Source organism: Schistocerca americana, chromosome 1 (assembly GCF_021461395.2).
Source record: "Schistocerca americana isolate TAMUIC-IGC-003095 chromosome 1, iqSchAmer2.1, whole genome shotgun sequence".
NCBI lineage: Eukaryota > Metazoa > Arthropoda > Insecta > Orthoptera > Acrididae > Schistocerca > Schistocerca americana.
This window is the reverse complement of record NC_060119.1, coordinates 256,749,472-256,777,237: the sequence shown is the minus strand read 5'-3', so window position 1 is coordinate 256,777,237 and position 27,766 is coordinate 256,749,472. Positions and strand designations below refer to the sequence as shown.

The 27,766-nt window shown below is 43.0% G+C and overlaps 1 protein-coding gene across 2 annotated transcripts in view; it reads right to left on the bottom strand.

Annotated features, from left to right (window-relative positions):
- Positions 1 to 27,766, bottom strand: part of LOC124564066 (inter-alpha-trypsin inhibitor heavy chain H4-like) — a 158,094-nt gene that overhangs the window by 72,093 nt on the left and 58,235 nt on the right. For both annotated transcript variants that reach the window (XM_047130991.1, XM_047130995.1), the window contains exons 8-10: positions 26,555 to 26,702; positions 7,605 to 7,996; positions 2,161 to 2,439 (exon numbers count right to left, since the gene is read on the bottom strand). In XM_047130991.1, the coding sequence (XP_046986947.1) occupies positions 2,161 to 2,439; positions 7,605 to 7,996; positions 26,555 to 26,702 (819 nt within the window). The remainder of the gene's footprint in view (positions 1 to 2,160; positions 2,440 to 7,604; positions 7,997 to 26,554; positions 26,703 to 27,766) is intronic.

Sequence of the window (27,766 nt, the reverse complement as noted above, 5' to 3'; positions counted from 1 at the left end):
TCCAGATCACACAGTCACATACGGAGAGTGCAGTGGTTCTTCGCGCGCAGTACCCCCAAATGAGGCAGCTCTGTGTATTCACAGCATCCTGTAGCGTAAAATATGCGTCGTCACTCCATAAAATATTTCCCGGTCCCATGCCATCTACGGACCGTGGCAGAAACCGAAGAGAAAAATCAGAACGTTGCTGCTGATCATGAGCTTTCAGTTCCTGCACCGTCTGGATCTTGTACAGGTACCAGTATAAAATAGACCGCAAAACTTTCCGTACTACTGACCAAGAGATGGACACTTCTCGTCCAACTGCACGAGCACTAACACTACCCAAGGCACGTGCTGCATGGTCAGTTACAGCAACAGCAACCTCATCAGTAACTTCCACCGGAATAGGACGCCTTCTTCTAAAAGGTACCACACCAAACTCCGTGTTTCTTCGAATTTCATTACCATCTTCATTAAACCATATAATATTGGGCTTCTCCTCAGATATTTCCGTCGGCGACAATCTCTCAATGCAGCACTGGAATTTCTGCCTTTCACGTAAAAGAGTCTCACAGACAGCTCATGGTTTTTCTTCTTGATAGCCTCACTGTTAACTCACGTTATGGCTTGTCAGATGATAGCAAGGATGCCATGTCGTCAAACAAAAAATCTGCACCTCGTAGCCACAAGTTGAACTAATTTGTTTCCCAGCGTAAATCGGTTCCGCATTAGGATATTAGCATATTTACCAAATTTCGCTGCCTTACGTTAATTGCAGTTCACACTGGACCTCCGTGAGTTACTCCGGTTTTTATTTATAATGTAATCTCTCTTTATATTTTACTAATTATCCCTGCACAACTCTATGAGTGAATTACGTTTCCTACTTGACCATCTATATACTCGCAGAATCCATGCGCAAAGTAGTACAGGACTATTACAATTCCATGAGTGCATAATTACTCTTTGTAATATTCTCTCTGGTGTGTTGAATGGGCTTCTAGGATCTTCTCCGTGCCGAATAGCCGCATTAAATAATTGTAATTTTGCTATCGAGATTACTGGAAGAAAGAGATTGAAAATATGTTGTATGCTACTCAAGAAAATATATACTGAGCATTTACATCAAAGGTGTGTAAGGAATATCATTATATATGTATTCTCTAATTGGAAATTTGCACGGAGGTGTCGTTTCGTTGGTACTCAGAAGGGAACTTCCGATGAATTGGAAACGAACCTGCAATTATTAGATCCAAGAGCTCCATTATTTCATCGGATAATTAAACTCCATCAAAGCAAACTACCCGCTTGATCTGAGGTTTCCCGACTGACTACGCAGCGCAAGAAAACCAAGACATTTTATTTACACAGGATTGCCGATCGCTTCGAATCATCGAGACTGCGGACAAGGAGAGTCATCGTCCGATTCTGATTAAACAAGTAAAGCTTAATTATCACTTTCTTGAGCGACTGTGATAACTGTGATATTGCTGCTTATGAATGAGATCATTAATAAAATACTAATAACCTAACTTTCCTGCTCACCAGCAACCAGTATAAACACAATATTAATTAAGATTATAGTAATCACCCGTTACTTGGGAAGATTGCTGAAATTAATATTTTATACAAAGCAGGATACCAAGTGGGAGCGCGTAAATAGGATGCTGTAGTGCCAGTTAGGTATTCAGCTCTCATTGCCGGGTAATACCAGTCACGTTTGTAGATTAAAAAGTTGATGCTCTAGACCAGTGGTTCCCAACAGCTGGTCCGCGGACCCCTTGGGGTCCGTGAGCTATGCCAGAGGGGACCGCAAGATGCTATTAGAATAAAAAATATATTAAATACATTTCGTATGATACTCAATTGTTATTTTTTAAGGAGTCTGTTACACTAAACACCCAGATTTGAAGCAAAGATTTTGAGCAAAAATCAAAAATTTAACAATAGCAATGACGGCTAAATTGGAAAAGTTTTAAGCTCAATATTTTTAAAATGATGACTGTGTCAATTTTTTTCTACGTACCAAAACTACAAAACGTGTAAAAAGACTCTTAATTTGGCTCTTTTAGGTACTTGATACTGTGATGTGACAAGGTACCAATCATGCTCGATGAGGGGGTCCTCGAGAAAATTTTGTTGGGAACCCCTGCTCTATACTATTGACCGGCGTGTTACCCTGAGAGCGATGTCCTTGGCCCTGGTGCGGAGAGTTTCGTTGGGTGTGGCGGCGTCCTGGTCCAGCAGCTGGCGCACCGTCAGGTAGGCCCACAGCCTCTCTGCTGACGCCACGTTGACGGCAGCTGGCTCTGGTACGCGGTCCGTCGTGTTACGGGACGTGCTCAACACGACACAGATCAGCCGTCTGGCCCCAGGGGGCAGGCGGCCCGCCACCACTAACTCCCCGCCGTCGAACAGCGCCGAGAACTTCACCTTCGTCAGTGCGTCTTCATCCACCTGTTAAAAAACTCATTTTGTTAACCAACTTACGTACACTTCTACGTGTTAGGAATTTTATATACCGATTCTGACGTTGTGTACGGGAATAGTCATAACATTTAATTTTAACCTCCAATATCTGCACCAACATGTCTATACACTTGGAACCCACTGAAATCCTTGTGTTTCAGTATCATAGCACGCCACTAGAGGAGGCTAAACTAAATGGTGCAGCCCGTCTATAATTTACCAAAAAACTGCGATTTTCTTTTGGCTCTTGTAACTGCTTGCTACGGTTCTGTGGTGCGGGTAGCCGGCCGATGTGGCCGAGCGGTTCTAGGCGCTACAGTCTGGTACCGCGCGACTACTACGGTCGCAAGTTCGAATCCTGCCTCGAGCATGAATGTGTGTGATGTCCTTAGGTTAGTTAGGTTTAAGTAGTTCTAAGTTCTAGGGGACTGATGACCTCAGAAGTTAAGTCTCATAGTGCTCAGAGCCATTTGAACCATTTTTTGTGGTGTGGGGATTTCAGTGCGTACCAGGACTACAACAAGTAGCTGAAATCCAACAAAAATTTGATTGCATAACTTTATAAACGTACCAGCTACGTTGCCAGTTTAATGATACAGTCTAATGATATTGATTATTCATTTTAACAAAAGAACTCCTTCATCAGTTATCGCTCTCAGTACTCATGTGGTTATTGTGGCGTATGTTGACGGATAGCAGAAAATCTTAGCACCAAGAAAGAGTTGAGCAACAAAAAGGAAAGTTGGTAGGCGTCTTTTTATATCTCAAAGACGAAGTCTATTCAAATTTCGCGCCATTCACACAAGACTGGCGTTAGTACCTTACTACGACGATACAAAACAGTTTTGCGATGCAAATCATTTCTGCTTGAAATACACGCTGTAATTGTCGTGAGTGTTATTACCTTTGATTAGTGGGTTGATGTCAGTGAAGAATGCCTTTGCCGCGCGGGATTAGCCGAGCGGACTAAGGCACTGCAGTCATGGACTGAGAGACTGGTCCCGGAGGAGGTTCGAGTCCTCCTCCCTCGGGCATGGCTGTCTGTGTTTGTCCTTAGGATAATTTAGGTTAAGTAGTATGTAAGCTTAGGGACTGATGACTTTACCAGTTAAGTCCCATAAGATTTCACACGCATCTGAACATGTTTTTGAAGAATGCCTTTAAGGCGACAAAGACACCATTACCAACATCTCTCCGAGATTGAAAAAGTCGCATAACAGGGCTACGAGAAGCTGAATGTTGTTTCTGCGATATTGCAGAATGACTTGGCAGGAACTCAACCCACGGTACATGATTGCTAGCAGTGGTGCTCGTCTTACGGCTCTGGCGCGTCGTATTGCAACTGCAGCAGCAGTTTGAGCAGCAGTTGGCACCACATTGACACGACGGACTGTTACAGATCGATTACTTCAATGGCAGCTCCGAGACAGACGCTTCAGCATACATTCCACTGACCCTAAACCACCGCCATTTGCAAATTCAGTGGTGTCAAGTGAGAGCTCGTTGGAGGGCAGGTTGGAGGACTGTTGTGTTTTCTGATAAGAGCTGGTTCTGCCTCGGTGGCAGTGATGGTCGTGTGTTGGCTAGGCGGAGTCCAGTTGAGGGTCTGGAACAACCTGTCTGCATGCTAGATGCACTGGAACTACGACTGGAGCTATGGTCTGGTCTGTGAATTTCGTATGACAGCAGGAGCACTCTCGTTGTTATCCCACGCACCCTAACTGCAAATTTGCACGTCAGTCAGGTGATTCGACCTGTTGAGCTGCCATTCGTGAACAGCATTCCAGTGAGTGTTTTCCAGCAGGATAACGCTCATCAGCATACCGTTGTTGTAACTCAACATGCTCTACAGGGTGTCGACATGTTGCCCTGGCCTGCTCGATCATGAGATCTGTCTCCAAATTAACACATGTGGGACATAATCGGACGCCAACTCAGTGTCATCCACAAATAGCATTAATCGTCCCTGTATTGAATGACTAAGTGCAACAGCCATGGAACTCTATTCCACAAACTGACATCCGCACGTGTACAACACAATATATGCACGTTTGCATGCTTCCATTCAACGTTCTGGATGTTATACAGGTATTAATGTATCAGCTTTCCGCATTTGCAATTTCTTATCTTGCGCTTACATTAACTTGTGATCTTCCATTGTTAATCACTGACATATTTTACCCAGCTAATTTACTTACTTAATAACACCAAAAGCTCTCTAGCACTTTTTGTTACACAATGTCATGAGACGATTCAAGCTTCCCAGAGTGGAAAGCTAGCAACAATGCTCAGGTGGCAACAAAATCCTTGAAGATTACATTTACCCTTCCATTCTTTGTACTTAGTGAGCACAGGGGCAGAAATTAGCCAAAACATATTGTGCTCATTTATTGACAGGCTAATGCCAGATCACGGCCATTGGGCACCACTACTAGCTATGGTTAGTGTGGATCCGAACAAGTCCAATCTCGAATCTTCCAACGCATTAAAATATGTAAAATATTCCAGCTCCTGACCACACATCAACAAACATTATGCTTCAAACTCCCACATCGACAGCTGCAAAGGACTGAGTTCGGTTTTCATGCTCTTTTATCAGTGAATTCGACGTGCACCTCTCTCTTCAACTTACGCCAAAGCATGTATTGTGTCTTACTGAAAAAATATCGTGACATCAATGTTCATATCGTGAAGTCTGGTTTGTATAAAGTAGGCTTTTCTTCCTGCACGATTATTGAGCGCTTTATGGATATAATGCAATCTGCCATTCCACAGCTATGCAGTCAGAAACAATGCCTTTGAAGCATGGATCTGGAGACATCAATATCCCAAATTCTGTTCGTAACTCTTGAACTCCATACTCTGCATCTGACATCCTCTTTGGACTCTTGGAGTACACTCTCAGAAGCACGTGGAAGTTTGAAGAAAGTGCGTAGCGTTATTAGCTTCCAGAAATAGCACTGAGATAGGGTGTGGAGGGATCACATCCTTTAAAACACTTTCTACAATTATCGTTCCATAGCTTTCATTTATTTCCGATGTTAGGAGACTCTCATCCACTACACAAATAGTTCTGGTTCCATTAGCGTCGTATATTTCCTCATTCCTTGTGCTGTATAAGTTGGGAAAAGTTCTCTATTCAGTCAAACTGCAGTGTGTAAATTGGTTTTGCATTTTGGCAGCATCTGAATCTTGTGGCATTAGAGAAAACTGCCACCTCAAAACTGGAGAGCTGGGACGCATGCACCATCGACTGTGTGCTGAAACTGCATCCTGTATACACTGTTGAAAAGCACAGATGTAGCACCTTGCGTTGTATATCAGCACCATGCGTTCTCTTGCTGACATGGTAGTCAAGTGCAGCGTCCACCATGCCTCCTTCTCGTTCCCCTCCTCTCCCGTCCCTTCCCTTCCTTCCCCTCCCCTCTCTTCCCCACTCATCGCTCTCTGAAAGTATGACTGTGGCACCATGCTGGCAACGACACTTTTCCTGCCACATCTCGTGGCTCATGTGTCTTAAAGGCTGTGCCAGTCTCAGCGCTAATTACAGCTTGTAACCGCTACTCTTTTATAACGTCCCCACACCAATGACTGTGATACTGGTCTGCTATGAAGCTATGCTTATCTCTCATTTGTATCATATCACATTAATTGACAGTGGATTACTGTTCGACAGCTCGTAGTGTGACAAAATCACACCTACTACTAAGTTTTCTAAGTTTATTCTAAAGATAAGGCTAGGTCAGGCTGTTTCACATATTGCCAGCTTATGTCACTAACAGACTATGCTTACAGTAACGCCTCGAATTTCTGTTTCTACCCTCTGGATCATCTTTCTGTTAGGCATGACTGCGGAATTTCTATGCAAACAATGCTTCTTGTTCTTCTCCTTCTTCGTCTTCTCCTCCTCCTCCTTTAGCATTTGTTCCAATTGGCAGCAGGGTGCACTCAGTGGAGCCGTTGTCTCAATTTTGTTTGATCGTGGGCCATGTTTGAATGAATCGGGCCATCAGTGTCTTGATTGCCCCTTGGGTCTCTTTCTCATGAGTTACACTGTGTAGGCTGCCTTTGTTACAGTATCGTCCTGTGTGTGCACCACATGTCTGAACGATCATGGTACGCTTTTTCATATTTTCGTCTGGATCAATCTGGCTCCAAAACGTTTCCTGATACTGTCGTTCGAAACGTGATTCTGGTTTATGTCGTCACCTGGCCATCTAAACATCCTCTTCTCCATGACTGCCAGTCGTCGTTCTGACTCTATTGTAGTTGGCCAGAAATCAGTGCTGCAGAGAGCGATGGGGTGGATGATGGCAGATCTCTGAATTCACATAATGCTGCATCTGACAATAGCAGGTGATTTTTGTTGTTATTTGTCGCTTAATGCAGTTCAGACGAGAAGAGAATAGAAACCTTCGAAACGTGGTGTGACTAATGGGGCTTACTGAAACAGATTTGGGAGAAAACAAATGTGTGCCACAACTAGCTAAAATGGTTCAAATGGCTCTAAGCACTATGGGACTTAACATCTGAGGTCATCAGTCTCCTAGACTTAGAACTACTTAAACCTAGCTAACCTAAGGACAGAACACACATCCATAGGTAGGATTCGAACCTGCGACCGTAGCAGCAGCGCGGTTCCAGATTGATGAGCCTAGAACCGCTCGGCCACAACGGCCGGCAACTGGATAAAAGGAAGGATGCCCGCATCTCGTGGTCGTGCGGTAGCGTTCTCGCTTCCCACGCCCGGGTTCCCGGGTTCGATTGCCGGCGGGGTCAGGGATTTTCTCTGCCTCGTGATGGCTGGGTGTTGTGTGATGTCCTTAGGTTAGTTACGTTTAAGTAGTTCTAAGTTCTAGGGGACTGATGACCATCGATGTTAAGTCCCATAGTGCTGAGAGCCAAAAGGAAGGATCAGTTGGTAAGATAGACGCTGAGTCATGAAGGATTTCATGAATTTCATAAAGGCAGGAGACATATGGAAGTACTAAGTGAGAAGTTTCAAATAGTTGTGTATTGCAGTAGATGTTAGGAGAGGAAGAGACTTGCAAACGACAGATTATCTGGAGGGCTGCATCAAACCAGCCTTCCAACAACCTTACAACCTGAGTAACAATAGTGACGAAACGTCCTCAGAGAGTGCGCAAGCCTACCTGCTCGCCGTCGTAGTTGAACGTGACGTCTGTGAGCAGCGGCGAGGCGATCTGGCGGTAGAAGTTTCGCAGCTGCAGGTGGGCGTCGGCGGCCTCGTAGATCCTGCGGCCGACTCCGCTGTTGCGCACTGCGAGGCGGCGCAGGAAGCCGTAGTCGGCGCCGGCGCCGAAGGCCAGCGTGAAGATCGCGGCCTTGGTCTTCGAGTTGCACTCGGTGATGCGGTCCACGAAATTGTCCCCGATCCTCACCCTGCCATTCGGCACGCCGTCCGTCAGCAGCAGCAGCATGGGCGCGTGCCGGAGTCTGCCTGACGCCGAGCTGCCGTCCCCGCTCGTCGACCTCGCTTCCAACACTCGCAGCGCCGTCTTCAATGCGTTGAACATGTACGTGGCTGCCCAGCACACACGTGAGTCAACTTTTAGCATACAGCTTCCTAATCGCAGCTAACAAACTACACTACTGGCCATTACAATTGCTACACCAAGAAGAAATGCAGGTGATAAACGAGCACTCATTGGACCTATATATTATACTAGAACCGACATGTGATCACATTTTCACGCAATTTGGGTGCATAGGCCCTGAGAAATCAGTACCCAGAACAACCACCTCTGGGCATACGCCTGTGCATTGAGTCAAACAGAGCTTGGATGGCGTGTACATGTACAGCTGCCCATGCAGCTTCAACACGATACCACAGTTCATCAAGAGTAGTGACTGGCGTATTGTGACGAGCCACTTGCTCAGCCACCATTGACCAGACGTTTTCAGTTGGTGAGAGATTTGCACAATGAGCTGGCCAGGGCAGCAGTCGAACATTTGCTCTATCCAGAAAGGCCCGTACAGGACCTGCACATGCGGTCGTGCATTATCCTGCTGAAATGTAGGGTTTCGCAGGGATCGAATGAAGGGTAGAGCCACGGGTCGTAACACATCTGAAATGTAACGTCCACTGTTCAAAGTGCCGCCAATGCGAACAAGAGGTGACCGATACGTGTAACGAATGGCACCCCATACCATGACGAAGGGTGATGCGCCAGTATGGCGATGACGAATACACGCTTCCGTCGTGCTTTCACCGCGATGTCGCCAAATACAGATGCGACTATCATGATGCTGTAAACAGAACCTGGATTCATCCGAAAAAGTGACGTTTTGCCATTCGTGCACCCAGGTTCGTCGTTAGGTACACCATCGCATGCGCTCCTGTCTGTGATGCAGCGTCAAGGGTAACCGCAGTCATTCTCCGAGCTGATAGTCCATGCTGCTGCAAACGTCGTCGAACTGTTCGTGCAGATGGTTGTTGTCTTGCAAACGTCCCCATCTGTTGACTCAGGGATCGAGACGTGGCTGCACGATCCGTTACAGCCATGCGAATAAGATGCGTGTCATCTCGACTGCTAGAGATACGAGGCCGTTGGGATCCAGCACGGTGTTCCGTATTACCCTCCTGAAGCCACCGATTCCATATTCTGCTAACAGTCATTGGATGTCGACCAACACGAGCAGCAGTGTCGCGATACGATAAACCGCAATCGCGATAGGCTACAATCCGACCTTTATCCAAAGTCGGAAACGTGATGGTACGCAGCTCTCCTCCTTACACGAGGCATCACAACAACGTTTCGCCAGTCAACGCCGATCATCTGCTGTTTGTGTATGAGAAATCGGTTGGAAACTTTCCTCATGTCACCACGTTGTAGGTGTCGCCACCGGCGCCAACCTTGTGTGAATGCTCTGAAAAGCTAATCATTTGCATATCACAGCATCATATTCCTGTCGGTTAAATTTCGCGTCTGTGGCATGTCGTCTTCGTGGTGTAGCAATTTTAATGGTTGTCAATGTAATTAATCAGTTTATAACGTAATACAGGGTGCTCTAAAATTCCCCTTATAAAATTCTAGGGCTTGTGGAGGAGACTTATTAGATAATATTTTGATCTGGAACACATGTCCGAAAACGTACCATTTCTGGGTTACAACTTTCCGAAAAGAAGTTAGTAGTGCGAGTATTTTTACGAGTAATTTATTAGGCGTCACCAAGTACATCACTTTTTTTACAGTTCCCCTCATTAGAACCAAGGAGGAGAAAAAGTAAACTTAATAGGTTTTCTCAAACACTATTGTTTATAGTAAAATTTTAATCGGTTTTGTCCTTCTCAAAGAAAGATTAGCATTCAGATCCACTGTAGGTAAGGCTCGATTTGGTGACCACAAAGTTCTGTGCACATGCTGTACCTACGAATTATTTTGTGGCACACACGTTCGATCACAACTGATTTCTCTGGAATCCGTCCTGCACTGACCAAACCTCAGTCCACCAGTTTTTTCTGTCTCTACAGAAGTCTAATAAACCAAACTCTTCATTCAGTCCCATAGGAAAAAGTCCTGTAGAGCCAAATCCAGTGATCATGGAGGCCATATGATTGGACCTCCTTGACCTATCCAACTGTGCAGATCGTTGGTCCCGATGTTCCCGAACATGACTTGAAAAGTGAACAGATGCGCTGTCATGTTGAAGCCACACGTCGTGACCGACGTTCAGTCCCACAGCAACCATCAACACGCCCAGTAAATATTGAAGGAAGGTCAAGTACATAGGACCTGTGAGCTTGGATGGAAGCAGGTACAATACAGTCACATGACCATCCACAATACCTGCCCACACGTTGATACCAAATCTGTGTAGGATCCCTGGATATGCGTGGAATGTGGGTTTCCGACTGCCCAGACCGGGATATTTCGAGAATCGAGGGCACAATCCCTAGTAAATTTACGTTCATCTGTGCACCATGAAAATACTAGGGGCTCATTGATACAGCGGCGCAGAAACTACATACAGTACTCAATGCGTCATGGAAAATCGGGTGTCATTAATGATTGTACCCTTTGGAGGCGGTATGGATGTAGTTATTGGTCATACATACATACCAGACGCTCACAAACTATTTTATATTCCGGGCAACCGCAGCTGTTGAAAGGCATGATGTTAGGAAGAACTCTGCTTACAGCTGGTAAAATTGTTGTTACTTAAAACACGACAGGTTTCGCAGCTACAATCCGCTTCATCAGGGTAACCTATATACTAAAATTAGTAAAGAAATGTCTGAAAAATACTCACAACGTATAGAGATACTAGGCACACCCATTGGTCCTAATCAAAATTTACTATTCAGAGAACATCATCAATACTATGCATTCTGGCTAATTTTCATTGTTTGTATGAATAGGTGGTAGTATCTAATAAAATTCTGTACTATTCTCTGTGGTAAAAGTAACGACCTAGTCACATGATGTCACACTGTCCACATGGATAGCTTCCCTTCCGCCAGCCAGCTAGTCTCTCTTTGTCATTCATGCAGCCGCTTTTACTTTTCCCTGTAATGAGCTGTCACACTGGTAATATAATGCCACCTGATACTTTTCACATAGTAATTTCCGTGTGCCGCGACCAATCATGATAACAATGACAATTCTTTAACATCAATCCAGTCTCTTTAAAAAAAATTTGCGTCCTCTCACTATAAAAATTTTTCTTTTTGGATTCGGGCAAATTTTTAAGAATGGTGCACGTCTTCTTTACCTTTCTCTCACCATAGTATTGAGGATATTCTATGAATAGTAAATTTTGTTAGGAGTATATTTTAGACATTCCCTTGCTAATTTTTGATATCCACAAAATGTGGTGACATTCTACACCAATGCTCATAAATTAAGGATAATTGCAGAATGTGGTGCCACGCAACGTGGCACTACACAAAACGGGCGCTAATAGCATAGGCACATAGGGAACACACGCAGCACAGATCTGTAAGTCCACGGTATTGGTGATAAGTTGAGAAAACCGCCACTGTTTCCTGCGCATGTATCCCGACATCAGTATGGGAGATGATCACTGTGCGCAAGTACACAGGCCGCACAACGGGTTGGCATACTCTGGATCAAGTGGTCGAGAAGCTGCTGGGTTATTGCCTCTCATTATTGTACCAGTACGTGTCGGAGTTCCTAAAGTGTCGTAGGGGTTAGAAGACGTGCAGCGATACGACGACCGAGAGCATCCCAGACGTGCTTGATGGGATTTAGGTCTGGAGAACAGGTAGGCCACTCCATTCGCCTGATAGCTTCTGTTTCAGGGTACTCCTCCACGATGGCAGCTCGGTGGGGCCGTGTGTTATCACCCATCAGGAGGAAGGTGGGATCCACTGTACCCCTGAATAGGCGGACATACTGGTGCAAAATGACGTCCCGACACACCTGACCTGTTACAGTTCCTCTGTCAAAGACATGTAGGGGTGTACGTGCACCCCACACCATCAAATAACGACCTCCATACAGGTCCCTTTCAAGGACATTAAGGGCTTGGTATCTGGTTCCTGGTTCACGCCAGATGAAACCCGGCGAGAATCACTATTCAGACTATACCTGGACTCGTCCGTGAACATAACCTGGGACCGCTGTTCGAATGACCACGTACTGTGTTCTTGACACCCAGCTTTACGGGCTCTCCTGTGACCAGGGGTCAGTGGAATACACCTTGCAGGTCTGAGGCGAATAAATCATGTCTGCTGAGTCGTCTGTAGACTGTATGTTTGGAGACAGCTGTTCCAGTGGCTGCGGTAAGGTCCAGAGCAAGGCTACCTGCAGTACTCCGTGGCCGTCTGTTGACACTGATGGTGAGATATCGGTCTTCTTGTGGTGTTGTACACTGTGGCTGTCCCGTACTGTAACGTCTGGATACGTTTCCTGTCTGCTGAAATCGTTTCCATAATCTTGAGATCACACTTTGTGGCACACGGAGGGCCCATGCTACGACCTGCTATGTTTGACCAGTCTCCAGTCGCCCTAGTATTCTACTCCTCATAACGTCATAACTATGTGTTCTTTGAGCCATTTTTAACACACAGTCACCATTAGCGTGTCTGAAAACGTCTGCACACTTACTCACTGCACCGTACTCTGAGAGCGCGGTGGCGCAGTGGCTAGCACACTGGACTCGCATTCGGAGGACGACGGTTCAATCCCGCGTCCGGCCATCCTGATTTAGGTTTTCCGTGATTTCCCTAAATCGCTCCAGGCAAATGCCGGGATGGTTCCTTTGAAAGGGCACGGCTGACTTCCTTCCCCGTCCTTCCCTAATCCGATGAGACCGATGACCTCGCTGTCTGGTCTCCTTCCCCAAAACAACCAACCAACCGTACTCTGACATGCACCAACACACCTCTGCCTAAGTGGACTGCTGCCAGCGCCACCGTGCGACGACCGCAGGTCAAATGCGCCGCATGGTCATACCCTGGGGTGATTTAAACCAGCAAACCGCCCACCAGAGCGTTGTTTCACCAAGTATCAGCACTATCCTTAATTTATGAGCATGAGTGTGCTTCGCTTTTCACCGTGTAGGTTCATCTGATGATGCTATAAGCGGAGTTCTTCCTAACATCATACCAGATGATGATGATGATAATTGTAGCAATACCCATCGCACGAGCAATTACTCGTGCATTTATTGATGGGTGCTCTTCAACATGATGTAGTATGGCCTTTCTCAATTGGAGTACGCAGCGTCTCCTTTGAGCACCACAGTCACGCCTGCTGATGGTGAAAATATCACTTTCTCGAAGATGTTGCGTAACTGTGATGAAAAGAGTATGCGATTCAGTCAGACGTTGTGGATAACCATCTTGATAAAGGTGACGAGCAGTTCTTCCATTACCGTGAACTTTGCCGTACAGAACGAACATGTCGGTGTATTCTGCAGACGTGTACCTAACCATGTTTCTCTAAGACTCAAACACACGCAAATATGGCTCGAACCAGATCGGAAAGGTAGGATAGACGTGAAATGACATCATCCTATCCGACGTACTACCCTACTGTTTCCGGACATGAGTTCCGAATAAAAATATTGCCTACCCAAATTTCATTCAAAATAACATCATTTTATTCTAATAACTATTTGCATGGAAATGCACAAAAAATTTAAATTTCTTGCCAGAATGGTAAAATCAAACAAAAAATTAAATAATTTTTATTTCTACAGGGTTTAAAAAAGGCATTTCGTATGCCTGTATCAGATTTTAATTTATTTTCACACTGCCAGTAACTAAAATTGTGATTCAATATTTGTTATTTAAGTTATTAACTTGCTAGTAAATAAGGAATTCAAAAAAGTAAACAAGTATTAAACGCCCAATCCATGATTACAGTCTGATGACTGTACTTGCTGATCTACTGAAGAATTTGTAATTTAATTTCAAAAGTGTTAGAAATCTTTCAATTTGGGTGGCTTGTATTTTACAGTTTTTCTGAGAATGACATGTTATTCCTTTAGGAAATCGGTGTCCAGTGTGTGATCTTCATATCAAGAAAATCCGAGAGGGCAAGTCTGCAATGTCCCCTTGTCAGTCATATTCCAGTGCTCCTGACGAATGAGGCTATGCAGTGAGCGAGGTTGCGCTCAACAGGCACACGCTCTGGCTAGCTGGAGGTGGTGTTAACATAAGAAACGGGCCTGGAAAGAGCTGACTGAAACAATAAACTAATTATTTCCCACTGAAACTGAAAGTTTGGTGTTTTTTCGTGATTTAATCCCTTTTGACTTTGACACTTTACCCTGTTTAGTTTTCTGGAGATTATTGCTGGGAGTTACTAGAAACCAACTCACGGCAGTTTAATGACTGGTTGGATCCGTTTGTCTTTCTTGAAGTAACTGAATTTGTACAGGGTATTTATTAATGGCATGGGAGAAATCACAATTCTAACCGAGTCTCGCACGTAAAATCGGGGATGGTGACCATTCCTTGGACTGATTTAAAAGTGTATTAGCAGAGAGGGATAATTGTGGTCCACCAATAAATGTTTGCAAGTATACCTGCAGAGCAATACGTTGTTGCATCTGTCTCGCAACCTACACATGCCAGTCGCTATGAAATACTCTCAGTCGATTTAAAAAAAAAACTATTTGGTAAATAACATCGATTTTTTGCGTCTTATACCTTCAAATATTCACTCAAGGTTGTAGGTCATACATTGCAGTCTATGAAATGCACCTTTCCTCTTTTATTTTTTTTTTCGTCAATCTTCTGATTGCTTTGATGCGGCCCGCCACGATTTCCTCTCCTGCGCTAACCTCTTCATCTCAGAGTAGCATTTGCAACCTACGTCCTCAATTATTTGCTGGGTGTATTCCAATCTCTGTCTTCCTCTTCACGTTTTTCTCTCTACAGCTCCCTCTAGTGCCATGAAAGTCATTCCCTCATGTCTTAACAGATGTCCTATCATCCTGTCCCTTCTCCTTGTCCACGTGTTCTTTTCCCCTCCGATTCTGCGCAGAACCTCCTCATTCCTTGCCGTATCAGTCTACCTCATTTTCAACATTCGTCTGTAGCATCACATCTCAAATGCTACAACTCTCTTCTGTTTCCCCACAGTCCATGTTTCACTACCATACAATTCTGTGTTCCAGATATACATTCTCAGAAATCTGCTCCTCAAATTGAGGCCGATATTTGATATTAGTAGACTTGTCTTGGGCAGGAATGCCCTTTTTGCCATTGCTAGTCTGCTTTTGATGTCCTCCTTGCTCCGTCCGTCATTGGTTATTTTACTGACTAGGTAGCAGAATTCCTTAACTTCATCTACTTCGTGACCATCAATCCTGATGTTAAGTTTCTCGCTGTTCTCATTTCTAATACTTCTCCTTATCTTCGTCGTTCTTCGATTTACTCTCAATCCATACTCTATACTCATTAGACAGTTCATTCCGTTCAGCAGATCATGTAAATCTTCTTCGCTTTCACTCAAGACAGCAATGTCATCAGCGTATCGTGTCATTGATATTCTTTCACCTTGTATTTTAATTCCACTCCTGAACGTTCCTTTTAATTCCATCATTGCTTCCTCGATGTATATTGAACAGTAGGTGCAAAAGGTCTTACACCCTTTTCAATACGAGCACTTCGTTCTTGGTCGTTCACTCTTATTATTCCCTCTTGGCTGATGTACTTATAGTATATGACCCCTCTCTCCCTATAGCTTACCCCAACTTTTTTTCAGAATTTCGAACATCTTGCACCAGTTTACACTGTCGAACGTTTTTTCTAGGTCGACAAATCCTACGAATGTGTCTTGATTTTTCTTTAGTATTGCTTCCATTATTAACCGCAACGTGATAATTGCCTCTCTAGTGCCTTTACCTTTCCTAAAGCCAAACTGGTCGTCATCTTGCACATCTTCAATTTTATTTTCCATTCTTCTGTATATTATTCTTGTAAGCAACTTGGATGCCTGCGTGCATTAAGCTGATTGTGCGATAATCCTTGCACTTGTCAGCTCTTGCCGTCTTCGGAACTGTGTGGATGATGCTTTTCCGAATGTCAGATGGTCATGTCGCCAGACTCATACATTCTATACACCAACGTGAATAGTTGTTTTGTTGTCACTTCCCCCAGTGATTTTAGAAATTCTGATGGAATGATATCTATCCCTTCTGCCTTATTTGATCTTAAGTTCTCCAAAGCTCTTTTGAGTTCTGATTCTAATACTGGATCCCCTATCTCTTCTAAATCGACTCCTCTTTCTTCTTCTGTCATATCATACAAATCTTCCCCCTCATAGAGGCTTCCATCTTCCATCTATCCGCTCTCTCCTCTGTATTTAACAGAGGACTTCCAGTTGTACTCTTAATGTTAACATTCTTGCTTTTAATGTCACCGAAGGTTGTTTTGACTATGCTGTATGGTGAGTCTGTCCTTCCGACAATCATTTCTTTTTCGATCTCTTCAAATTTTTCCTGCAGCCATTTCGTCTTAGCTTCCCTGCACTTCCTGTTTATTTCATTCCTCAGTGACTTGTATTTTTCTATTCGTGAATTTCCCGGAACATTTTTGTACTTCCTCCTTTCATCGATGAATTATTTCTTCTGTTACCCATGATTTGTCCGCAGTTACCTTCTTTGTACCTATGTTTCCCTTCCCAACTTCTGTGATGGCAGTTTTAGAGATGTTCATTCCTCTTCAACCATACTGCCTACTGAGCTATTCCGTATTGCTGTATCTATAGCCTTAGAGAACTTCAACCGTATCTCGTCATTCCTTAGTACTTTCGTATCCCACTTCTTTGCGCATTGATTCTTCCTGACTAATGTCTTAAACTTCATCCTACTCTTCGTCACTACTATATTCTGATCTGAATCTATATCTGCACTTGGGTACACCTTACAGTCCAGTGTCTGATTTCGGAAACTATGTCTAACCATGAGGTAATCTGAGATCTTCCCGTATCACCCGACCTTTCCAAGTATACCTCCTCCTCTTGTGATTCTTGAACAGAGTGTTCGCTATTGCTAGCTGAAACTTGTTATAGAACTCAATTAGTCTTTCTCCTCCCTCATTCATTGTCCTAAGCCAATATTCTCCTGTAACATTTTCTTTTACTGATTCCCGTATAGCTGCATTCCACTCCCCCATGACTATTATACGAGCCCCCTTTGCATACTGTATCACCCTTTCAATATCCTCATACATTTTATCTCTTTATCTTCAGCTTACAACGTCGGCATCGTTGACGGTGTTGGTTTGCTGTCGATTCTGACTAGAACAATCTTGTCACTGAACTGTTCACAGTAACACACTCTCTGCCCTACCTTCATAATCATAACGAATTCTACTCGCGTTATACCATTCGCTGCTGCTGTTGGTATTACCCTATACTCACCTGACCAGAAATCCTTTTCTTCTTTCCTCTTCACTTCACTGACCCCTACTATTTCCAGATTGAGCCTTTGCATTTCTCATTTCACATTTTTTTAGTTTCTCTACCGCGTTTAATGTACCTAACATATCGAAACTGTATTGCAAGCTGAGAGCAGAATAATATCTGTTTCCATTCTCGAGATAATGATTTGTATGTCAGACGAAAAGTCGCACGCAGTGCGCACTGCAATGTTCACGTGCATCGTGAATCATATAGGTCTCATCAAGGTTTTTGCAAATTACAGCACACAAAGACGTCATTATCTTGTTGTGTGATTAACACCCAAAACTTTATACGTCAAGTAACAAGAGGTACCTGTAGTTTGTTCTGCTGTAGCGATGCACATTTTTAAAAGCATTTAATATCTAGTTCATCCAGTCAAAAAGAGTATTCAATAAAATTTTCTCGGTTTTCAAGCTGTATCAAGTCGAATTAAATATTAAAGATTTCGATGGCTATTTCCATCACCGAAATATCACTGACTGTCAGCGACGACGATGGCGAAAATAGCCATTGCAACTCGAGTATTTTATTCGAATTGACGCGGCTTGAATACTGAGACGATTTTATTCAAGCACGCTACAGCGAAAAACTAGGACAACGAAGAGCACTGTGGTATGGGACATGTTAATACACAAAAAAAGATGCACAACTAAGTAGTTATGTAAATTGGTCAAAAGCTGATATTCATACAGGTATCGACAGAAAATGCAAAACTGAAAACTTCGGAGCCCTATGGATAAATATGTGACGCTGCAGCGCAGTTTCTCCACATAATGGGCAAGGATAGTAAACAAGCGATATGTCGATACCAGAACAAAAAGTCTCTGCGAATTTCATTCCGTGACTTAGTTGAATAGTAACTTCGCAGACAGGCGTGTAATATATATATGTGTCGACGAATTGAAGAGGTATTATTGAGGTATTGAGATTGTGTGAGTTGATGATTATTGGAGATTTGGTGGACAAGAGGTAAGGTAAATGATATTGATGATAAGGTTTATATGTATCGACATAAGAGGTATTATTGAAGTTTAAGATTATGTGATGCTGATGATTATAGGAGATTCGGTGGATAAGAGGTAAAATAAGTGAGGAGCATATGTTTTTTGTTGGTCTATATGGAACAAGGAGGATGAAGATGGCAGACTAGAACACTCAAGTGGAAGGAAGATTGTCTACACACACACTTTGTTAAATCACTAAGCAGTATTTACGTGTTTTTGGAGAGAGGGAGTAATTGCATATCTTGGCACACTGACAGTTGTTCAGCAACCGTACATTTGATTTGGCTTGGCAAACATTGGTCTTGACATGATGACAATGACGTTGACTAACTATTATTGACTGTTATACATTGCTGCCACTACTACTTGATACACACATCGAACATCAAATCTTTGACAGAATTGCATTTACACAGTTATCACTATTCAACTACACAGTAGCACTTCATGTGGATGAAAGATGAGTGAGTGTGTTTTGCGTGTTTTCCTTTCCTAATCCCAAATAGTTGGTACCGACCTATCTCCTAAATATTATTTTACTTGTTTGTTGTGGCTTGCACTGACACCCATAAATATTATAGGTTTACTGTTATTTGTATATTGTAATAGTTAATATGACAATTATCTGATATCATTTGTGTGTTTCTTATAAATTGTATGTTTAGTGTAAGAGCATTGATGATAATTTTGTAAAAGCAATTGTGTGTGCATTCAAACTGTTGTTCATACCTGCACCGGTTTAACATTGATGTGGGCTACTTGGAAATGTTTAATTTCTGCTGATAAACTCTGATGAACTGTCTGATTAGTGATAGTGAATATTATGGACTGTTATCTGCACCTGTTCAACATTGCTGGGTGCCACTGATGGAACTGCTTCTACTGACATGATGTCACTTGTTGCTGTCTGCACCTGTTCAACATTGCTGGGTGCCACTGATGGAACTGCTTCTACTGAAATGATGTCACTTGTTGCTGTCTGCACCTGCTCAACATTGCTGGGTGCCACTGATGGAACTGCTTCTACTGAAATGATGTCACTTGTTGGTGTCTGCACCTGCTCAACATTGCTGGGTGCCACTGATGGAACTGTTTCTACTGAGATAATGTCACTTGTTGGTGTTTGAACCTGTTCAACATTACTGGGTGCCACTATTAGAACTGTTTCTACTGAAATGATGTTACTTCTTGCTGTCTGCACCTGTTTAACATTGCTGGGTGCCACTGATGGAACTGTTTCTACTGAAATAATGTCACTCGTTGGTGTCTGCACCTGTTGACCATTGCTGGGTGCTACTGCTGGAACTGTCAACTACTTGTTTATTGAACTATGGAAAGCATTTTATGTGAATATTTGTATAAACAGATTTTTTGTGTGTTTACTGTTTATGAAATGTTATGAGACTCTTACCGGTACATATTCGTCATTGCTGACGCTATTGATTGAATGGTTTAACCACATGATACTTGTGTAAACTATTATGTAAATTGACATGTATGAAAACATTTGTATTCCTTACCGTATTTTATATATTAGGATATGGAACGGTCAGTGCAAAGCCAAAATTTTATCTAGTTATGTGATATTTAATTATTAATATTATCCTTTATTTTTGTTTGTGTGTTTTTTTTTTGCACGAATTTGTTGGTATTTTCACCACCAATGCTGGCAAAAATACCATCAAATTCTGGCCCGTGGAGGAGGGGCATATGAAAGGTGGCTACACTGAGCCACAGCGCCAGAGATTGCGCCGAAGAGTATCATTCAGCCGCCTCCACTGGCAGTTCTTGTCGAGAAGTCGTAGTAGGCAGTGCTTATCGAGAAGTCGTGTGCTTGTTGAGATGTAGCAGTGGTGAGTCGTTGTCGAGAAGTTCCCATGGAGAGAGCTTGTTCAGGTGCTGACATATTGTTTTGATGGGCTAGACACCAGATATTGTTGGATTGGGGATGCTGTAATGATCAGAGTGTGCTTTTTGTCAATATATATGAAGGTAAAAAATTCCTTTTTTTTATTATTTCAATGTCTTAAACAATAATGCCTCTTGGTCACAGGTTCAGTCAACAAAGCATCTGGCTTGTGTTCTTGTATTAGACTGTATTTCTGATTTCTATGGGCATTATAGTATTTCTGTTTATTTTTTTAAATTACTTCAATGTAAATGGTATTTAAAGCATCTTGTCGCATTGAGGAAGAACCGTGCCAGATGTGTACGTTGAATCACACTTCCATACACAGAACAGCTACACTTGTGTTTTGTTGCTTCGTAGGTTTTATAGTTGCTGGGGACTTAATTAATTAATTGTGTTAACGGAAATTTCGTTTCATTCTTTGTTGTTGTTCTATGCAGTCAGATTGCGTACAAATACCAGTCAGGGCCAACCGTTTACGAGACTGCGTAACCGCCCAGACAGCTACTAAAAATTAAAAATATTTGCATTATATTTAATTAAGCCCCCATGCACCGTGTCCAAATACATACTCAAGGTGGAAGCACTCGACACAGGGAGACGACGGAACGTCATGACCGAGCAATCGTCAGAAAGACACACAGAGCCCCAAATTCATTATTATGAGCGATCCGACACCCCATGCATCTGGTGCTTCAGTAACCACAAGGGCCATTAATAGGCAGCTCCCAGACAGGGTCCTGAGTAGAGTCCTGCACGACCGAGTACGCGAGCACAAAATACGAGATGGGGCGAGCACACCCTAACTGGATAGGCTGCCCGCACTAGTTCTAGTGACCGAGCATAGAAGCCGTGACCGAATACGTAGCACCTAACTTCAAACACATTACACGTGTCATTATCCGTGTGAGACTGCAGCCAGTACGGGCTTCTCATTTGTGGTGTGTCTCTCTCTGTAATCATGCAGCGCGAGGAAGCCAGTGCAATAAGACGTAAAATTGAAACCAATGTTTACACATTGAAGAAACGAGAAGTTCTAAAAAGCCAAGCATGGAGTACATTTCTGTTGGTCGTAGACGAAAACAGCACGTCTACTGGGTACGTATCGTGCATAAACTGCTCCACATTATTGTGTTTCCAGTCGGGAAACACTCATTTAAAGACGCACAGCTCCTTCAGGGATATCGGCAGTAATACAAAATAGTATTACAGCAAAGTGTGTTGCAATATGTGCTAAAGATCTAAGACATTTTAATGCTGTTTCCGGTGAAGGTTTCAGAGAACTAGGCCAAGAATTAATACATCTAGGTGCGCATTATGGAGAAGTTAACGTGGTAGATGTCATGCGACATCCATCAGTAGTAATATCTAGCAAACCCCAACGTGTTCTGGCAATAAATCGCTGTCTTTAGTTTGCTTTACCCGCAGCGTTATCTGTGTGACAGCTCGAATTTAAGTTATTCGTAATTGTAATCCCTAAATATTCAGTTGAATTTACAGCCATTAGATTTGTGTGATTTAACGTGTAACCGAAACTTAGCGGAGATGTTTTAGTGCTCAAGCTGATGACGTCACACTTCTCATTCTTTTGGGTTAATTGCCATTTTCGCACCATAGAGATATGTTCCTGATCTTCATAAATAGGAGACAATCTGAGCTGCCCAATTAGACTGTTTGCAGATTAGGCAATCGTCTTTTAAAGTCGTCAGCTAATCAAACCAAATTTCAAAATGATTTAAACAAAATATCTATATGGTGCGAAAATGGCAATTAACTCTAAATAATGAGAAGTGTGATGTCATCAGCTTGAGCACTAAAACATCCCCGCTAAGTTTCGGTTACGCGTTAGATCACACAAATCTAATGGCTGTAAATTCAACTGAATATTTAGGGATTACAATTACGAATAACTTAAATTCGGGCTGTCACACAGATAACGCTGCGGGTAAAGCAAACTAAAGACAGCGATTTATTGCCAGAACACTTAGAAAATGCAAACAGGTCTACTAAAGAGACTACTTACACCCTGCCTGTCCGCCCTTGCCGGCCATAATGGCCGATCGGTTCTAGGCGCTTCAGTCTGGCACCGCGCGACCGCTACGGTCGCAGGTTCGAATTTTGCCTCGGGCATGGATGTGTGTGATGTCCTTAGGTTAGTTAGGTTTAAGTAGTTCTAAGGGGACTGATGACCTCAGCTGTTAAGTCCCATAGTGCTCAGAGCCATTTTGTCCGACTTTTCAGGAGTATTGCTGTACGCTGTGGTATGCGCGTCAGAGGGGACTGACGGAGGACATCGAAGAAATTCAGAGAAGGGCAGCTCGTTTTTTTATTATCGCCAAGTGCGGGTCAAAGTGTCACGGACATGATTCGTGAATTGGGATGGCAATCATTAAGACAAAGGCATTCTTCGTTGTGGCAGAATCTTCTCGTAAAATTTCCGTCACTCTCTTCTCCGATTGCGAAAATGTTCTGTTGACGACAACTTCCTTAGGAGAAATGATCATCATGATAAAATAACAGAATTCAGAGCAACACGAAAGACTTAAGGCTCTTTTTTCCCCGGAACCGTTCGAGAGTGGAAAGGTGGAGAAATAGCTTGATGGTAGTTCGATGAACCCCTTGTCAGGCACTTAATGGCGAGTTGCTGAGAAATCATGTACATGTATATGTAGATTACCAGTTCGTATTGTATATCCTCTCTACATCTGTCTTTTCAATTATTGTCTCCTTCGTGACATTCTGTTCTTAAAATTGAGGTTATATTTCAGTACAAGCTGTAAGTAATTTCTTGCGTCCTGTGTTTTATTCTTGATACCTTTATGAATTCAATGAATATATTCCAGTCAAATTTTCTAAAAGCTTCCTCTAATTTACAAATGCTGTAAACGCAGGTTTGACTTTCTTCAGTCTGTCTTCTAAGATATGTTGTGGAATCAATATTGTGTCGCTTGTGCAGATATTTGACCGGAATTTAAAATGGTGTTCAAGTTCGTTCGATTAACTCCCTCCCTCCTCTATAAAATTCCGTTTTCCAGGCGTTCCTCTTTTGCTTCTATATGGCTTGGCATCCGAGTTTTTCTTTATTTAATTATCCAATAATCTGCATCTATTCTTTCCTAGCAAACTTCTATAGGCTTCCACTTTTCTACTGGCCATTATGCTTTGCCAGTTTCCAGTTTCAGTGTACCTCATTCTTAGACGTATGTATTCCCTTTGCCTCGTCAGTTGTATTCAGTACCTCATAGGTTATCAAAAGATTTATACTGTACTTTATTCCACTTTCACCCTCTGCCACCTTCACTATATCATCTCTTAAAACTACCCATTCGTCTTGTAGTGCATTCCTATCTCCAGTTTCAGCCAGTCATTATTTAATGCTCTCTTTGAGATTCTGAATAACTCTGCAATTTATCCAGGTCCGATCTCGATATATTAAGTGATCCTTTTTTCACGATTCTTAAACCAAGTTTAGTTATCAATAAAATCGACTCGCGGCAAAAAACCATAACATGGTTACCTCTTTAAATCCTTTCCCTCACTCCAGTTTTTCCTTCCCGTCCTTGTTCTACTATAAAATTTTAGTCCTCCACTAAAATTAATTTTTTTTCTCTGTTAAGGCCTCAGTTTCTTCTGTTGTCTCGTTTTTTTTTTCATTTTCTTCATCACCAGTGGTGTTAATAGGCATGTAAACTTATATTACTGTGGTGGGTGCTGGTTTCGTTTCCATCCTGCCTATAATGATACATCATACGTTAATGAAAGTTTGAGTAAAGACTTGAGCATAGTACCACTGCTTCATTGACTGTTTCAATAAGTAACACTAGCTGAGTGGCTAAAATATGTGTGGTTCACACAACGAAAATTGAAAAGCAGCTATCAGATACATAAATTCTGAACAAATACCTACGATATTAAAGCTATGCACTATTTATAGCAACCAACTGAACGCACATACTGCACATCGGAACATTAAAAGCTGTACTGTGAATCATCGAAAATTTTTCTTCTAGAGTGGTCAGTTTTTTAGATTTTATTACTGTCTAATGAGACAAGGTACAGTTACGAATGATAAATCACCAGTTGCATTAACGGTAAACCAGGAAACATAAATAACGAAATACACACATCAAAAAAAGTTATGCATCACCTCAGTTTCGAGAGTTACGGAACCTGTACACAAAATTGGAATAGAGATTAACATAAACATCATTTCCGCCCTTCTGATTGCTCATGAAAACCGCACATTGCATGTTGTACGACCATACAGCGAGATCTTCAGAAGTGGTGGTTCAGATTGCTGGACACACCGGTACCTCTAATACCCAGTAGCACATCTTCTTACACTGACATATGTCTGTATTCGTCGTGGCATACTATCAACAAGTTCATCAAAGCACTGTTGGTCCAGATTGTCCCATTCCTTAACGGCGATTCGGCGTAGATCCCCCAGAGTGGTTGGTGGGTCACGTCATCCATAAAAAACCTTTTCAATCTATCCCAGACATGTTCGATAGAGTTCATGTCTGTAGAACATGCTGGACACTCTGCTCGAGCGAGGTCATTATCCTGGAGGAATTCGTTCACAAGATGTGCATGATGGCGGCTGCGAATTGTCGTCCATGAAGACGATTACCGTGCCAATATGCTGCCTATATGGTTGCACTATCGGTCGGAGGATGGCATTCGCGTATCGTACTGGCGTTACGGCGCCTTCCATGACCACCAGTGGCGTGCGTCGGCCCCACATAATTCCACCTCAAAACGGCAGGGAACCTCCTCCTTGCTGCACTCGCTGGACAGTGTTTCTAAGGCGTTCGTCCTGACCGAGCTGCCTATAAAACACGTCTCCAACCATTGTCTGTTTGAAGGCATATGCGACACTCATCGGTGAAGAGAACGTGATGCCAATAATGAGCGGTCCGGTCGGCATGTTTATTTGGCTCATCTGTACCGCTCTGCATGGTGTCGTGGTTGGAAAGATTGACCTCTCCATGGAAGTCGGGAGTGAAGTTGCGAATCATGCAGCCTATTGCGCACAGTTTGAGACGTAACACGACGTACTGTGGCTGAACGAAAAGCATTATTCAACATGGTGGCGTTGCTGTCAGGGTTCCTCCGAGCCATAGGTAGCGGTAATGCACTGCAGTAGTAGCCCTTTGGCGGCCTGAGCGAGGCAAGTCATCGACAGTTCCTGTCTCTCTGCATCTCTTCCACGTCCGAAAAATATCGCTTTGGTTCACTCCGAGATGCCTGGACACTTCCCTTGTTGAGAGCCCTTCCTGGCACAAAGTAAAAATGCGGACGTGATGGAACCACGGTACTGACCGCCTAGGCATGGTTGAACTACAGACAACACGAGCCGTGCACCTCCTTCCTCGTGGAATGACTGGAACTGACCGGCTGTCGGATCCCTTCGTCTAATAGGCGCTGCTCATGTATGGTTGTTTACATCTTTGGGCGGGTTTAGTGGCATCTCTGAACAGTCAAAGGGACTGTGTGTGTGATACAATATCCTCAGTCAACGACTATCTTCAGGAGTTTTGGGAAGCGGGGTGATGCAAAACTTTTTTGATGTATGTATATGAAATAAGATATATTTAAAAAATGAAGAACTGTGTGTCTTCTCCCAGCAATGTCTTTCATTCATATAGTCTCATGGTATTGTGAATCACATAAACTGTCACACTTGCAGCAGTCATTAACACAATATATTCGACCAACATGATCGAATTTACAATTGCCATAGCTACACGTTCTAACTCCCCATTCTGAACTATACTGTCGTGCTTACCTATGTTTGAGAGGTCATTTGTTAACCGCCTGTCACTGATTCTCCACTCACAGCTCTGTTCCGTCTATCACTGGTTACCACTGATTGCCGTTTCGGATGAGAACGCCAATTCCGCGTGCCGCTTTGAAGCTACGGAAAGCGTTTGCTGCTGCAGTACGCCATCGCACCGCACTCTAGTGTGAACCGACCGTAAGTGTGTGTGGAATCTGACGGGGAATGGGACTCCGCCCGACATCATGGAAGCTTCAAGGACGAGATGCAAGAATCGTTTGAGGCGAAATGAACCGTTTTTAATCATTGAAAGCTCCACGTTTGACATAGAGACAATGGGGTTTCTGTGCTGACTTTGTGTATTGCTTATTTAATGAAAAGCATGTTTTGACAAAAATTTAATAGTGAAAACACAGTAGGCGATATCTGATAGTTAAGTGAAATTGCTTCATTGTATCCTGATTTTTGTATGATTGAAATTCTATACTAGACTAGTACATACCCCCAATCGCTTCAAAGGAGTTAATGCAGCTTTTGGCCTTGGCGATGTTCTCACTCGTGGCTTCGACGATAGCGCTGGAGTTGAACACGGGGTCCAGAATCTCCTGGGACGTAGCTTCAAATGTGAGCGTCACATCTGGATGCCATACCTGCAACCGAGGATCACCATCTGAGTCTCACCCCAAATAAGCGTTTACAACATTCACTCATAGACCCAAAATATGTATATATTCACACATGTATAACGAGAACAAACCATAAAATAAACATCAAGAAAAGTGGAACAAGGATATTGAAACGCTGTAAAATTGCTTTCGGCGATGCTGAGAGTATTATATTAGAAAGTGACAGAATAAAATCTTGGCGGAAAAATACTTGATATAAGCATAAATAAAGAGGACAGAAAATGCAGATTGTTCTTAACAAGAAAATCATTTCTGTAAAGGAGATTTTTAAATATTAAAAAGTGTTCTCTGGTGAGACTTGTTTGTATTGTTCCCTGACACCGAGTAAAATTTCACGTTCAAGGTATCATTCATGCAAAACCATACCGTCGTTTGAAGTGGCACTGACTTTAGCATGGAGGACATAAATATAGATATCCCTGGCGTAGAGAAGCAACTGTAAGAGTTGAAAATGAATAAGTTGCCATGTCCAGATGGAATCCCAGTTCAGTTTTACAATACCTTTCGGCGCTGATCTCTTACTCTGCTTGCCTTTGTTGCGAATTTCCCGCCCAGGTGAAATCGTAGGAGGTGGATAAAAGCGCAGGTGACGGGGCCCACACATTTACCAACCAGTATCCTTAATATCGGTTTGCTGCAGAATTCTTGAACATATTCTCAGAATATAATAAATGTCCTCGAGAAAGAGAAACTTCTGTTCACTAGCCCCGGATGTACGAAATTTTCCGATTTGCTGTGCTTGGGCAGAAACTTGATGGTGGCACTTCCCCCCCACTCGAGAGTTTGAGACAGGATGATAATGATTTTAAAAAGTCGGTTTTTCAAAAATATGTTCATTTTTAGGGCACATCTTTCTAAATAGTTTGAATACAAGACATATTTGTTTGAGGAAATTTAAGACATTTATTTGGTCTTAAGTGTACCAAAGTGCAGTGCCGAGCGTCTTCACAAAGCATTCTTCTATCCCATGTCACTGTATTTCGCTCTATGGAATTCTACCGTGTATATCTTGTAATGGAAGCCATCAA